General features: G+C 45.3%; 1 protein-coding gene across 2 annotated transcripts; it reads right to left on the minus strand.

Annotated features, from left to right (window-relative positions):
• Window positions 1–2,049: 2,049 nt before the first annotated feature.
• SMUG1 (single-strand-selective monofunctional uracil-DNA glycosylase 1) lies at window positions 2,050–16,012 on the minus strand. 2 transcript variants are annotated; one of them, XM_040425845.1, is made up of 3 exons: window positions 15,973–16,012; window positions 6,791–7,077; window positions 2,050–4,039 (listed from the first exon to the last, which is right to left on the minus strand). In XM_040425845.1, the coding sequence occupies exons 2-3, from the start codon at window positions 7,052–7,054 to the stop codon at window positions 3,512–3,514; spliced, it is 792 nt and encodes a 263-aa protein (XP_040281779.1). In that variant the 5' UTR covers window positions 7,055–7,077; window positions 15,973–16,012; the 3' UTR covers window positions 2,050–3,511. The 2 variants fall into 2 exon arrangements, with proteins under 2 accessions (XP_040281779.1, XP_040281778.1); XM_040425844.1 differs by lacking the exon at window positions 15,973–16,012 and adding an exon at window positions 15,512–15,613 and having other exon boundaries at window positions 6,791–7,079.
• Window positions 16,013–16,260: the final 248 nt, after the last annotated feature.

Raw genomic sequence — 16,260 nt, forward strand, 5'->3', positions numbered from 1 at the left:
TAAGCAATGAGGCTAGATGGGCTACTTTATTAGTGCAATAAAACAGCCTGCTCGTGCCCCTTGCCTCACTGCACCTTCTAGACATACATTAGGACTTGTAACAAGCCATCCGCCTCGTCTTATTGCTACCCAGGCTCTTCCCTGTGCGCACCAGGTTCTAAAACAGAAGATGCCAACAGCACAGCATATGGCAAGAGCAGAGCTGAAATCACCTGCTACCAATGAGTAAGTCTCTCCCACCACACAGCGGTGGTTAGTGAAGCAGCAGAATGGATGTCATAAAAATTTCAGGAGAAGACATCCCGGAAACTCAGGAAATGCAAACTAACTGGATATAAGGAATAATGATGATGGCGCCAGTCACAAAGCCTGGAATACTCTTGTTTTTTTATTTTTTATTAAAGGAATTAACAAAACACGAGGTTTACACAAAGGCGATAGTAGTACTGCTGGAAACCATATTGCTGGGGGAAAGAATAAACTGGATAGTTCCATATGGAGATTTGGAATTTTCCTACTGACAAACATATGTACAATACCGTATACAAGACCAGACATGATTCTTGCATACATCACAAACACTAAAGGGGTTTCCCAAGTTACTAAAAAAAAGGCAGCGTTTTGTGAGAAAATAACATCTCCTCACCAATTTTGCCAGCACAACCGCTCTGCTCCTCCCTGCTAGGTTGTGTTTGTTTGGCTGCAGCGATCATGTCCCTATATACTACATGTCACTGCTACAGTCTAAGTGGTGATGTGCCGTATAGCAATGGAGGTAGCTGTATGCAAGATAGGCAGGTACAGCACCACCGCATCAAGTGAAGATGAAGTCCTTGCTGCAGGGGAATAGGGGCTGGTAGAGGTGAGTATATGCTCTTTTCTTGTTTTATGCTGTATTGGGTGAGTTTAAAAAATAAAATAAAAAAATTTGATAACAAGTAAAAAAAAAATATACAAATACAATAGGATGTAAAGTCAGACAATTTTATCCAAAACAGAGTCAATGGATTTTCTTTTGCCAAGTAACAAACCTGATCTAGGAAAATACCATGTTCTTCCTGTGTGATGAGTGCAACAAAATTAATACAAATACACAGTAAAATTCAATAAAAACATAGAAGGCCACTTCTAAGATATTAGTCTTGTGCATCTGTATGTTCTGTCCTTTGACAACATGCTGTTGAAGGCAAAACAAATCAGTGAGTAGAGGTGGAGGATGGACTCCCTACCTCCGTGAGGTGTGTCTTCAGTGACACTTATGTGGATGTTTTATAAAGGTCCATTCTTCAAGAACGCCAGCGAGTTTTCAAGATTTCCTTAGTAATGTCCTAGTGATGTCATTCTCAGCGGCTTATCGATAGTGGAGGCAGCCAGGCTTCCCATTTCCATGGAATTGTTCACACAGTTTAGATATAACATATAAAAATGATAACTTTGCTTTGCCTAATTAACACAAGTTCTGAGTTGCAGCCTGTGTAAAGTTGGGTTTACAGTGCACGATGTAGCAGCCGATTGTCGGGAAGGAACGAGTCGGCTGCTCAGTAAGTGAAGGAGACCGCAGTATTTACATGCAGTGATCTCCTTCACATGATGAGGACGAGGGAAGGCTATTGCAATCACTCGTCCTTATACAGCTGCAGACCGCAAGAAACGATGACTTGGTGTGCCTCCACAAACGACAGGATCACCTGATGAACGAGTGTTCCGTTTGTTCATCAGGGGCACATTTACATGCACAGATTGTCAGGAACAAGCATTCGCAGGAACAGTCGTTCCCAATAATCTGCCCGATAACTGGCTTGTGTAAATCCACCTTTAGGGTCCATTCACATGTCCGTAGGTGTTTTGCGGTCCGCAAATTGCAGATCCGCAAAACTCGGACACCGGCAATGTGCGTTCCGCATTTCGCAGACCGCACATCGCCGGCACTATAATAGAAAATGCCTTTTCTTGTTCGCAGTTGCGGACAAGAAAAGGACATGTTCTATTTTTTTCAGGAACGGAATTGCAGATGCGGACAGCGGATGGTCCGCATCCGTTCTGGCCCCATTGAAAATAAATGGGTCCGCACCCGTTCCGCAAAAATTGCGGAACGGATCCGGACCATTCATATGGACGTATAAATGGACCCTTAGAGTCCAGAGCTGCATTCACAGTTCTGCTGGTTGTCTTTGGAAACTGATGACAAGGTAATACTGTAGTGGCATAGTTAGTTTTTTTAGATTACTGTACATTACCTGATGTAGAAACTACTGGGGTCATTTATCAAACTGGTGTAACATAGAACTGGCTTAGTTGCCCACAGCACCAATCAGATTCCACCTTCCATTTTTGACATCTCCTTTGGAAAACAAAAGGTAGAATCTGATTGGTTGCTGTGGGCAACTAGGCCAGTTCTACTTTACACCACTTTGATAAATCTCCCCTTACATTTCTCAGAATGCAGATCACAAGAGTGAAATCTATAGAGACAATTTGCCGGGAGGAACCCTGGATTATAAATATACACTGTAACTGAAAACCAAAGTTCATAAAGTAGAAATGTGGTTCAACATTTCTGAATCCGCTTTTCACATGGGCTAAATAAACCAAATTGTAATTTACCTTTCCTGCGCCTTCACTACCCTCTTTCCTCAGGCCTTCCTGTTCACTTTCCTTACACCAAATTACGAGATCGCAGCAGCCATTTAAAGCTACATCTCACAGCGGAGTTTGGCTGCCACAATCACATAACGTCCGAGGAACATTACAGCGTACAAGATTGATTGGGGGTTCAACTCTCAATCGCCACATCCCCTTCACTATTTGCCAGACACAGCTTCATACTTTTAGATCAAGTTCACACGTCAGTGTTTGGTCAGGGACTGTGAGCCAAAACCAGGCGCGGGTGAAAAACACAGAAGAAATGCAAAGCTGTGCCTGGCAAGGAACATGGCACTTGACAGAGCACCGTGATCCCTCTAATCAGCTGATTAATGGGGGGTGCAAAGTTATGATCCAATCAATCTCATATTGATTGCCCATCAATTTTAAAGTCCCTACTTTAATTCTACATGTAAACTGAAGTGATGTTGAAAGGAGGCCATATGTTACGATTCCCCCATATCACATACATAAGTCGGAGAGTTATGAGTGCTGGGGTTAAGCATAATACATAAATTGGCTATAGAAAATCTCTCCAATTACCTTCATAAAAGCTCAGGTGTGATCCTATACATGGTCGCACAAGAAGAGATTACCATTCCATCTGTTCTTTCGTTGCTTGGCAGTAAGGAGCCGCAGAGGCTCTACAGGAAGCTTGGACATTGCTTGTTTAGCAGCTGGGAACTGTTTTGATTCGTTTCTGAAAATACTGTATATAATACACATACACCAACAACATTACAGTACAAAAACATACAAGATCTGATCCGTATCTTACATACATGTGTTGACATGTAAACGACTGGAATGAACGTGGTAAATGTAGTGTGTCAGGAGGCATTCGGTCGATTACTAATGGCAGGTCCTGTTAGCCAGTCAGTAAGGGCATCACTCCGAGCTCCTGAAGCTGCGCCCTCACCACACTGTCCCATCCTTTGTTGGCCTGCGGGTTCCTGGGGGACGGATGCATGATGCTTTTCACAGTCACCTCCATGCCTTCTGCAGCCAAGGCTTTTCTCGCGCGTTGCTCTGAAAACTTGCCAACCCCAATCACCATTTTGACCCCAAGAGTCTTGACAACTTGACATAAGGATTCGTCACAGATATCGAGGAGCGAATCCCTCTGTGCTTTAGGCAGGTCTGTCGGAGTCAAATTCTTGCCGGACTGATTCATAAATATGAGCGGGCAGTGGTTGTGCACGAAGCAGTGTTTGAAGAAGACTTCAGGTTGGCCACAGATGGACTTGAAAAAACTCCAAAATCGAGCACCACTCACTTCGCTGTTGGGACAATCAAAGCCACGTATAGGTCTTTTTGGATGCTCCACTTGTGGTTTACCGACATGTCCGTCGATCTGAAGCCAGTCACGGACATGCTTAACCTCCCCAAATGGAACCTGAGAAAATAGGTGCATGCAATGATGTAAATACAGAGGTTTGGATATTCCCTGATATATACCTTCAACATATGTTACAGTATAGCCATGCATTTGTCAACCATGTAAAAAGCATATAAACACTCAGAATACATTTTTGGCTCACTGCAGAGGAAAGTGTAGTCTGCTGCTCTTTTCTATGCCGCCACAACAGGGGACAAATGGACACTCTTCTGTCTCTATCACATGAATGAGGGCCTATGGCTACTCCAGACATTTGTCCCAGGAGCATTCACAGTGCAAATGCCAAATGTGTTCGCCCAAACACAGTGTGAACATAGCCCTACTGGTATATACCAATATGTAATTTGAATGCAGTATGTAACTTAGCTGACAGATGATTTGTACCTATGACACTGGCTGACCTGTTACATGTGCACTTGGCAGCTGAAAGCATCTGTGTTGGTCCCATGTTCATATGTGACTGCATTGCTGAGAAAAATGATGTTTTAATATATGCAAATGATCCTCTAGGGGCAACGGGGGCGTTACCATTACACCAAGAGGCTCAGCTCCTTCTGCAACTGCCGCGCCCTCTGCACTTTGATTGACAGGATCAGGTACTGAAAACATCATCATCCCTGACCCTGTCAATAAAAGTGCAGAGGGCGCAGCAGTTTCAGAGAGAGCTTAGACTCTAGGTGTAATGGCAACGCCCCCGTTGCTCCTAGGGGCTCATTTGCATATAATAAAACATAATTTTTCTCAACAATGCGGGCATGTATGAACATGGGACCAACACAGATGTCTTCAGCTGCCAAGCGCACATGGAACAGGTCAGCCAGTGTCATAGGTACAAATCCGCTGACAGATGCCCTTTAAATCACGGGCACGGAAAAAAAGGCCCAGGACTTGATTAAGACAGCTGAACACCATTCCTCTTGATGCAATTGCACCAGAAAACTACTGCAATACATTGCTATAAATGCCTCAATGCATTTTTAGCTGAGGTATTTCTGAGGATAAACTATCACTGAGAAGATAACGACTTTTCTTATAAAACTTAACTTTTACTTCATTGATAATAAAATAATACCCCACAATGTATACAATAATTAATAACGTATTGTGCCACATAAGAAAAACAGAGCCTTACTTTGGACGTAGTCAAGGATAGTAACATCCAAGTCATTGAAGATGCAACAACTTACAGTTTTGGAGACCAAGGGCTTGAATACTTTGATAGATGAGAAGTGGGGAGGGGAAAATCTTTCCCTGATGAATCCCTCAAAACACTACCCCTGCCTACAGGCGGAGCACCCGCCCCAAAAGGGGCGACCCCACCTCTCGGTGGCTAAGCCCTCGCTGTCACCTACTGTGACCCTGCCAAGGTGTGATGAATAATTGTCCCGACGCGTTTCCCCAGTGTCATGTGAGCTGCTTCATCAGGGGACCAAAAATAAATAATCCAATAGGCATCAATGATATTGGCACATCAGGATGCCATTACCATGCTGCCAATATCATTGATGCTTATTGGATTATCTCCAAGGCTCGGTTTTTCTTATGTGGCACAATACATTATTAATTATTGTATACATTGTGGGGTATTATTTTATTATCAATGAAGTAAAAGTTAAGTTTTATAAGAAAAGTCGTTATTTTCTCAGTGATAGTTATTTCTGCACTTTTCAATGCTATAGATTGTTGTCAGTGATCATTTCTGAGGATAAAACAAAAGCTGAGGTGCCGGCTGATGTTAGGCCGTGTTCACATCACCGTTTCGTTTTCCGTTCTTCTGATCCGTCAAAAAACAAAACAGATCCTTTATTTTGAGCATCCTTTGTACTCATTTTGCATCCATTTTTGTTAGTTGCATCAGAGATCCATTAATTTAGACAGAAGAAAAGGTCTAAAATAATGGATTTCTAAGGGAACTGACAAAAACGGATGCAAAATGAACACGAAAGGATGCTCAAAATAAAGGATCCATTTTTAAAAATTTTTATGTTTCTGTGCTTCTGACGGATCAGAAGAACGAAAAACAAAACCGTGATGTGAACCCGGCCTAAGACCTTCTGCAAAGTAAAAATAATTGAAGCCTTTCATTGATGAATAACATAGTCCACCCTAAAATATCTTTCCAACAAACTTTTTTCGTGGTTTACTGTGTGAAAAATAGACCTATGGATCCAGAGATAATATAAGGGATATATGTTCCAATTTGGCTAGCAATTTCTAGCAACTCATAGCCACATAATTCTTTCCCTTAGCTGAGGTATGACGCAGTTTGGCATGATCTCAAAATGATCACACAGCTTAATAAAGGAATGGGGCAGAGAGGTGTAACCAATTATCACAGCGGGCAAGCCTGTCTGACCCTTTCATGGAGTGTCATTCCTCCCACTCCCAGTCAGTCTCTCCATCTGCCATTAACACATTTCATGCTCTTTTTTTGAGCATTAGTCTGGGTGTCAGGCCTGGTATTTATAGAGCCGAGGATACAAGCGAGTAGGACAACGTTGGCAGGACTGGTATATGGCAGGTATAGTTATAATGAAGTAAACCTTGACAGATTTATTACAGGAAAGAAATGGATGAAGAAATGCCTAACAAGTGTCTGTATCAGAGATGAGTTAATGGTGCAAAATGCTCAAGACGCCCTTAATTGAGCAATTTTATGCGGGTTAATATGGCACCAACGCAATTAAATGTAAAAAAGATCAATCTGTCCGCTTAGCACAAATTAACCTCATTCAGGGAGGATCTTACCCCTGTCTGAGCCATCCCGAACGGTCCAGGGTTCATTCCTAAGAACAGCACTTCCTTTCTCGATTGGCAGTACGTCCGGACATACTTCTCGTGAGGGTCCCAGGCATACAACAGGGGGTTGTACACATACTTTACCGGATCCTGAAAGAGCAGGTTTCCCAGCTTCAAGTTCAACTCTAATTCTGCTTGTAGGAAACCATCAGCAGGATTCTCCTCGGCATATCGGTCAGGAGATGCATTAGGCTGGGACTGAGCGACAATCATACCTTCTTCTCCAGTGCTGTAGCCTGTACAACAAAAAAGTCGATATTTAAAGGGGTATTTCCATAAACCATTTCATACCAAAAGTCCTGAAAGGCTGTTAAAGGGGTTGTCCCAATCCACAAGATAAGTGTGCGTCATGCGGGGGTCTAGCCACTGGGGTCGCTGCCAATCACAACAGTCTTGTGTTACCCCATTTGAATGGAGTGGGTTTGTGCATGTCTTCTGCACTGCATTCCACTCTATGAGACCCTTGCTAATGACACTAATCTCCTATCCTGTGGATAGAAAAAAAAAAGCATTTTGTGGGGCAACCCCCTTAACAGCAGTTTTAAAAAATGTTGCTGTGTTTCTAGCATAAAAATAGTTTAGTACGTCCCCCTTGGTGTTACTGCTAATCTGAGTTGCTAGGACAGAATCAGTCTCCTTCCCCCTCTGGCAGCTGACAGTATAGTATACTTTCCTAACTAGCAGAGCAGAAAATGATTTCTATCGGATGGTCTGCAGTGAACTAAGGATAACTATGCAGAGACCAGGTTGTGGAGACGGGGAATGAGCACACCTGACCAACAGCACACAACCCAATAGATGGACCTACACATTGGTATACACTTGAACACTAGGTAGCACCATACTACATGAGTAAAGCTGGCGATAATTCCTGACAGATGCCTTCACTCATTAAAGCTATGAATTCAGTGGACACTTCTTGAACTTAAAGTGCTGGTGCCAAGAGTTAAACTAACCCCTTATCGAGAGGAAAGGGGATAGGCGTCTGATCTGTTGGGGTCACTCTGTATGGAGAGGCAGTTGACCATGCATGTTGCTGCTCCATTCATCTCTATGGGACTGCTGGAGATGGCCAAGCCTTGCAATCTTCAGACCTCCTTTCTTGCGATCGGTGGATGTCCAAGCGGTCACACCCCCACCAATCAGACAATTATCCCTTCTCCTGTTGACAGGGGATGTGTTAAGTTTGCAATTTAATTCATTCTCCACAATTCTCAGGTCTCAAGTGTCCACAAATGTTCATGAGGTCTGAGCAAGCTGTAGACCATCAAGCTCTTTCAGAATATAGCTCCTTCCCTATGAGGCCTCTTGCACACGGTCGTTGTGCGGCCATTCCGTGCATTGGGACCTGCAATTTGCGGTCCCCACTGCGCAGACCCCATCTGTGCGGCAGCCGTGACGGATCCAGACCCATTTAACTTGAATGGGTCCGTGATCCGTCCACACCGTAAAAATAAAATAGAACAAGTTCTATTTTTTTGCGGTGCAGAGGCACAGACAGAAACACAACGGCAGTGTGCACAAGGCCTTATCTTGCAGATAAGGCTACATGCACACGGCCGTTGTTTTGGTCCGTATCCGAGCCGCAGTTTTTGCGGCTTGGATGCGGACCCATTCACTTCAATGGGGCAGCAAAAGTGTGCTGTCCGCATTCGTGGCTCCGTTCCGTGGACTGTAAAAAATATATAACATGTCCTATTCTTGTCCGCACTTTGCTGTCCGTGCCGTTCCGCAAATTGCGGAATGCACACAGACGCCATTCCGTGTTTTGTGGATAAAGCCTAAGAATGACTTCCTAAGAAAGGATTCGGACAGCTTGTCAGTAGTGTTTAGGGCGGGGCAATTAATTAAATTAATTCACCCTTTCAGAACCCAGTGAAGTTGTTTTTTGAAATATTGAAAAATCCAATTTTTTTGTCCAGAGTGCTGTATCAGTGCAGGCTATGCAGTGTGTTCAGTCCCTGCCGCTCACATCATTAACCCTGGCTCAGGCGGCTTGTAGAGGCCTCATACAGGCTGCACTGATACTGATCACCGGGACCCACCTCTGACTGTAGTCGGGATCCCACTGTAACGGCCAGAAAGGAGATAACTCCAATGCCTGCCGTGTAACTCCCTATATGCCGCAGTCAATGGTGACCGCGGCATCTAGGAAGTTAAAAGGGCTCCCTGTCACACCCCTGTGAACAGAATTGTGGTGTGCTGATGTGCTGTCATGGCAACCGGGGGCCTAGTCCTGCTATGACTGTATTTCTTTTAGACTGTGCCACAGACTCAGCCTAAGGCCTCTTGCACACAACCGTGTGCTGCCCTTGCTGCAGACTGCAAATTGCGGTCCGCAATGCACGGGCACCGAACGTGCCGCATGCGGATCGCGACTTCATTCACTTGAATGGGGTCCGCGATCCATCCGTTCCGCAAAAAGATAGGACAAGTTCCGTTCAGTGCTTCCGTTCCGCATCTCCGGAATTGCGGACCAATTCAAGTGAATGAGTCCGCACCCGTGATGCGGAATGCACACGGCCGTTGCACCGTGTATTGCAGACCCGCCGTATGCGGGCTGCAATGCCACCACGGGGGGCACACGGTCGTGTACAAGAGGCCTAAGTCTGTCACTGACACAGTGATAGGCTATAAGGTATTAGTATACAAAGTACCAATGCATAATAAAAGTGATGTCTGCTAGTGGGGCTAAAAACATAATTTAAGGACGGTTAATAAAGTGTATTTTAAAAAATAAAGCCATTTTTCTGTAAAAAGGTGTCATTATTTTGTAAAAGTGGTAAAAAAAAAACACGCACAGATCTATGCTATTGCCGTTCAATCCATGCAATAAAGATATTGTTAAACTGTCCTGTGAACAACCCAAAAATAAATGCTAATCAATAAGACCGATGTACCCCACAATGGTGCCAATGAAAACTACGTCCCTTCCGACAAAAAACTGTATACTGTTACACTGGCGTAAAAGTGAATAGCTATGGCTCTTGGAATGTGGCAACAATGTGATTGTATTGACCCAGATCAGAGCCTCCATATGTAACGGCAATGCCCCCCCTGCCCCACTGTTAGGCCGAATGCACACGGCCGTGGTAGCACGGCCTGGATTCCTGCCGTGCGCTTCATGCCGCCGCTGCACTACAATAATACACTCGTATAGATCATATGAGTGTATTACTGTAGTGCAGCGGCGGCACCAATGACGCTGTGCGCTCCTGCTCTCAGCAGGAATCCAGGCCGTGTTACCACAGACCGCTCACGGCCGTGTGCATTCGGCCTTACTCATAGAGGCTCATCTGCAAGCGCAAATGCAACAGGTCAGCCGGAAAATATATATTACTCTACAAAATAGATAAACTTCCTTCGATTGAAAAAAATCTAGTTTGTTTTTTTTTGGGCGAAATTGCCCTGCCCTAGTAATGTCTAAGGCCTTATGCACACGACCGTAGTTCGGGTGCAGCCCCATTCACTTCAATGGGGCCGCAAAAGATGCGGACAGCACTCCGTGTGCTGTCCGCATCCGTTGCTCTGTTCCGTGGCCCCGCAAAAAAATATAGCATGTCCTACTCTTGTCCGTTTTGCGGACAAGAATAGGCATTTTTACAATGGGGATGCCTAAAGGGGATGCCAGGTAGTATGAATTACTCTCTCATCAGTCTAATATAATTGATCTGTCCTCCCTGCTTTAAGCCTCATTCACAGGCCAGCGTTTCACGGACGTGTGCTGTACGTGTTCTCCACGGACAGCACACGTTCCCATTCATTTTATTGTGTGTATTCAGACATCAGCACGGATGCATGCTCAATTTTGTCCGTGTTCACGGATCCATCACGTCCATTATAGTCTATGGGTCCGTGAAAACCACGGATGCAACACGGATTCCTTCCGTGTTGCATCCATGTTTCACGGATCAGTAAGAAAAGATGCTTTGAAAATTATTTTTCAGCTGTTAAGTGGCAGTGAAACACAGATGCAACACGGACAGTGAAAAACGGACACACGGACCCAACAAGGATCCTTCACGGACGCATCACTGACCAACTGCTCACGGATTTGAGTACGGACACGAACGTGTGAATGAGGCTTTACACTGCAGTTCTGCTGGTTGAAATCAACTGCTGTGTATAAGCGCAAACGACACCACATAAAATACAAAAATAAGAAAAAGAGTTATTAGGTAGGTGAGTTATTAGGTAGGTGAGCATACAGCAAATGAACGTCTATAAGGGGGACACATTAATAGCGATCCCAGCGGGTGCACTCTCATTGATCAGACATTGACGGCATGTAAATCAATACGGCAAACCCCATTAATCATCACATAATGAAAATCTATTCAGCTTTCCAGCATACTTTGTGTTTCAATTCTTCAGCATTTTCAAGACCTATGCTTTTGGTCAGGGAATGGAAACTTTGGTGTACGTATTCTGAATGTGAAGAGGGCAGAAAGCTGCTGCCATACAGCTCTGGTGTAATCTGGGGGGAACCTGGCAGCAAGTTTTCAATTCCTCTATGTGCCCAACCACAAGTGAAACTCCACATTTCGGCCCCTTTCACATGAGCGAGTTTCCCACTCGGGTGCATTGCGTGACCTCGAACGCATAGCACCCGCACTGAATCCTGACCCATTCATTTCAATGGGTCTGTGTACATGAGCGGTTTTTTTAACGCATCACTTCTGCATTGATGTGAAAATCCCAGCATGTTCTATATTCTGTGTTTTTCACGCAGCCCTGGCCCTATAGAAGTGAATGGGGCTTCAGTGAAAAACGCATTGCATCCGGAAGCAAGTGCGGGTGCGATGCGTTTTTTAACTGGTTGCTAAGAGATGTTGTTTGTAAACCTTCAGTTTTTTATTAAGCGTGTGAAAAACGCATCAAAACGCATTGCACCCGCGCGGAAAAAACTGAACGCAATCGCAGACAAAACAACTGAACTTGCTTGCAAAATGGTGCGAGTTTCAATGAACGCATCCGGACCTAATCCGTCACACTCATGTGAAAGAGGCCTAAGGGTACTTTCACACTTGCGGCAGGACGGATCCGTCCTTCCGCTATTTCGCCGTGCCGCCGTTCCGTCTCCATTGACTATAATGGGGACGGGGCAGAGCTCCGGCGCAGTACGGCAGTTCGCGGTGAGAGGCCGCCGGACTAAAAAGTCGGACATGCAGGACTTTAAGTCCGGCGGCCTTTCGCCGTGCAAAACCGTGCTGCGCTGGAGCTCCGCCCCCGTCCCCATTATAGTCAATGGGGACGGAGCGGCGGCACGGCGAAATAGCGGAAGGACGGATCCGACAGGGTGAACAGCCTGTCGGATCCGTCCTGCCGCAAGTGTGAAAGTACCCTAAGGCCTCTTTCACACTTGCGTTGCAGTAAAAGGTGCGGGTGCGTTGCGGGAACACCCGCGATTTTTCCTCACAAGTGCAAAACATTGTAATAAGTTTTGCACTCGCGTGAGAAAAATCGCGCATGTTTGGTACCCAAACCCGAACTTCTTCACAGAAGTTCGGGCTTGGGATCAGTGTTCTGTAGATTGTATTATTTTCCCTTATAACATGGTTATAAGGGAAAATAATACCATTCTGAATACAGAATGCATAGTAAACTAGCGCTGGAGGGGTTAATTTTTTTTTTAACTCACCTTAATCCACTTGCTGGCGCTGCCGGCATCTCGTCTGTCTCCTTCTGTGCTGAGCATTCATTCCAGGACCTTTGATGACGTCACTCCGGTCATCACATGATCCATCACCATGGTAAAAGATCATGTGACGGACCATGTGATGACCGGAGTGACGTCATCAAAGGTCCTGTAACTGTACTTAATGCTCACCACAGGTCCTATTCAACAAAGGAGACAGAAGCAGATGCCGGGCTCCGCAATCAAGTGGATTAAGGTGAGTTAAATTTTTTTATTTTTTTTTTAACCCCTCCAGCGCTGTTTTACTAAGCATTCTGTATTCAGAATGCTATTATTTTCCCTTATAACCATGTTATAAGGGAATATAATAATGATCGGGTCTCCATCCCGATCGTCTCCTAGCAACCGTGTGTGAAAATCGCACCGCATCCGCACTTGCTTGCGAATGCTTGCGATTTTCACGCAACCCCATTCACTTCTATGGGGCGTGAAAAACGCACAAAGAGGAGCATGCTGCGATTTTCACGCAACGCACAAGTGATGCGTGAAAATCACCGCTCATGTGAACAGCCCCATAGAAATGAATGGGTCAGTATTCAGTGCGGGTGCAATGCGTTCACCTCACGCATCGCATCCGCGCGGAATACTCGCTCGTGTGAAAGGGGCCTAAGGCTACCTGCACACGATGCAGATTTGTGTGCAGAAAATCCGCACTATTTATCATGTTTTGGTGTTTTTGTGAGGTTTTTATGCAGCTTTTGTTGCAGATTTTCTGTTTATGTTGAAGTCTATGAGAAAAACTGCTCTACAGAAGGGGCGGAATCACATACAAAATTGACAAGCAGTTTTGGCGGCTCAGCTGCAGACCGTGTGCTGTCCGCATCCGTTGCTCCGTTCCGAGGCCCCGCAAAATAATTTAGCTTGTCCTATTCTTGTCCGTTTTGCAGACAAGAATAGGCATGTCTACAATGGGCCGCCCGTTCCGTAATTTGCGGAAGGCACACGGCAGCTTCCGTTTTTTGTGGATCCGCGGTTTGCGGACCGCAAAAAACGGCACGGTCGTGTGCATGAGGCCTAAGGCATTATAAGTGTCTCGTGTATATGTGCCACCCATCAGAGAAATGTCAAGAACGTTCAGTTCAGTCCCGATAATTGCCCGTGCATCGGCCCATGTAAACAGGCCTTAACTCTTCAAAAAGAGGTTCTGCAGAAGTTGAGGTGAATACCTACATTAACTTATAAAGCATTGTAAGTCACCTTTAAGGTCGGTGACCAGTATAAATTCACTCTGCCCACAGCCCTATACATTTATAGGGTCACAGAACATTTTGGCAACCGCTATTATTTTTATGAGGTACAGAAGGGGTCAACTATCCCATATATAAATGATAGATGAGGTTTTTACATGCACTGTCGAGGGACTTTCTAAGAATTTTTTGTTACACCCCATAGCGTATATGACCTAATAATACTCACCTTCCCTCCCGCTGGATATGGGCACGGTCACGCATACCACTGAAGCCAGTCATTGGCTGTAGCTGTACACATGACCACGTCCTGAAGTAAACGAGCTGGAGGCAGACTGACAAACAGGAGCGGCTCTTTCATTGGTCACACACACTACGGACATTTTTTGCAGCTCACACACCAACTCATTCATTTCAATGGGCAAAAGAACGTTACGTGTGGCGTCTCCACAAATTATAGAATATGTCCTAATCTTGTCCATTCAAGTGAACAGAGCTTAGCCGTGCCCAGGCCAGTTGATACTAGTCGTGACGTCACTGGGCCTGCGGTAAACAGTGAGAAGGCTGCTGTGCTGCTGGAGCGCCGCTGCCTTCTCAAACAGCTGATCGGCGGGGGTCCCGGGTGTCGGACCCCCACCGATCAGATGCTGATGATCTATCCAGAGGATAGATTATCAGTTTAAATAAAGTGCAGAACCCCTTTAATATCCGAGCCATGTCTTAAGGCCTCCTGCACACGGACGTTTTTTTTTTCTTTCTGTTAACGTTCCAGTTTTTTTGCGTTCCGTATGCGGAACCATTAATTTCAATGGATCCGCAAAAAAAAAAATGGAAGCTACTCCGTATGCCTTTCGTTTCCGTTCAAAGATAGAACATGTCCTATTATTGTCCACATAACCGACAAGGATAGGACTGTTCTATCAGGGGCCAGCTGTTCCGTTCCGCAAAAAATGGAATACACATAGAAGTCCGCAAAATACTGAGAAAGCCATATGGACGTGTGCAATAGGCCTTATAGGATAGCTGCCTTACATCTGGTGGCATTAGAGGCAGAGCTTGTGAAGAGCTCATTTGTAACCCCAAACGGCATGCAGGTTGATGAACAAATACAAACAATTGGGGTCATTTATCAAACTGGTGTAAAGCAGAACTGGTTTAGTTGCCCATAGCAACCAATCTGATTCCACCTTTCATTTTCCAAAGCAGCTGTCCAAAATGAAAGGTGGAATCTGATTGGTTGCTATTAAAACTTTGGATTTAAACTGTACGGAGATCGATCTGTGTACAGTATCAGAATGTATGGGCTCCGATGAGCCGAAGTTAGTTACTCACGAAGTCGCGGGTGACTTCGTTGAATAACTTCGCTAATTGATTTTTAAAGTGGAAAACCACTTCAAAACTTGAAACTGAACTCGGCTTCGGTTCCGAGGTACTAGTTGGAACTGAAGTAGAGTTCGGTTCCAAATTTTGAAGTGGTTTTCCACTTTAAAAATCAATTAGCGAAGTTATTCAACAAAGTCACGCGCGACTTCGTGAGTAACTGACTTCGGCTCATCGGAGCCCATACATTCTGATACTGTACGGAGACGGATCTCTGTACAGTGCTATTCTGAAGTTTTGAACAAAGCTGAGCATCTGAGCTCGCTCCGCTCATCACTAGTTGCCATGTTCTACTTTACACCAGTTTGACAAATGAGTCCAATTGAGCGCTGCACCTCCTCAGACAGATGTCGTGGTGACCTGTCCTGAGGATAGGAGAAATCCCCTTTAATAAATGGGTCCCCCTGCTGCGGACTGAAGCCCCGCCCACTCCCCATAAAATATTCCTGGTGAAAGGGCTTCATAAAGATGGCGTCTCCCTCTGCCCCACTGTCTGGACACTTCACAATCCTGCTCACTGCAATGTACTAGCGCTTATGGTGATCACTAATGACGTCTTAGAACATGTCAGTCCCACTGTTCGCATGGGAAATGTCCGCCCATGGCCGCGCCTCTTATATCACGTGACACGGTCGTTCCCGCCTTCCTCTAGCTGCATCCTGTTAACCCAAACAACTCCGCCGCTCTCCCACAATGCACCGCAGCTAAAACACTAGAAGGCAGTCGCACACAACAAAGGAATGGTTTCTCCTGTAGTCACACACGCACCAGAGTGCACGGGACTGTTCACACTGGAGAGCCGCTTCCTACACACAGGCTGCGTCCTCAGCACACACACTACCAGCAGTCCTTCACTAGATAGTTACCTCAGGTAGACGCTCTATCTTTGCAGGACCTTTGATAATGTCATGTGACCAGTCACGTGCGGGGAGGAGCAACTTTGAGACGCTTGCGTCAGGTGGTTAGTTACACGGTGTGACCGCACATGCGCAGACGTTAGGAATCTAGTGTCATGGCGGCAAAGCATTAGCTTCACTGCAAGATGCCTGCTGCAGAGCTGTGTGTGTGTGTGTTATTAATCTGCATCATGCAGCTGAGCTGTGTGTGTTATTAATCTGCATCATGCAGCTGAGCTGTGTGTGTGTTATTAATCT

Source organism: Bufo bufo, chromosome 3, assembly GCF_905171765.1.
Source record: "Bufo bufo chromosome 3, aBufBuf1.1, whole genome shotgun sequence".
Taxonomy (NCBI): Eukaryota; Metazoa; Chordata; class Amphibia; order Anura; family Bufonidae; genus Bufo; species Bufo bufo.

Coding starts and splice junctions, on each gene's coding strand:
- SMUG1 (XM_040425844.1), bottom strand. CDS start 15,570: ATGAAGCCCTTTCACCAGGAATATTTTATGGGGAGTGGGCGGGGCTTC. Junction 7,080..15,511: donor CGGGGCTTCAGTCCGCAGCA/GGGGGACCCATT, acceptor TTTTTGTTGTAC/AGGCTACAGCACTGGAGAAG. Junction 4,040..6,790: donor TCGGGATGGCTCAGACAGGG/GTAAGATCCTCC, acceptor CTATTTTCTCAG/GTTCCATTTGGGGAGGTTAA.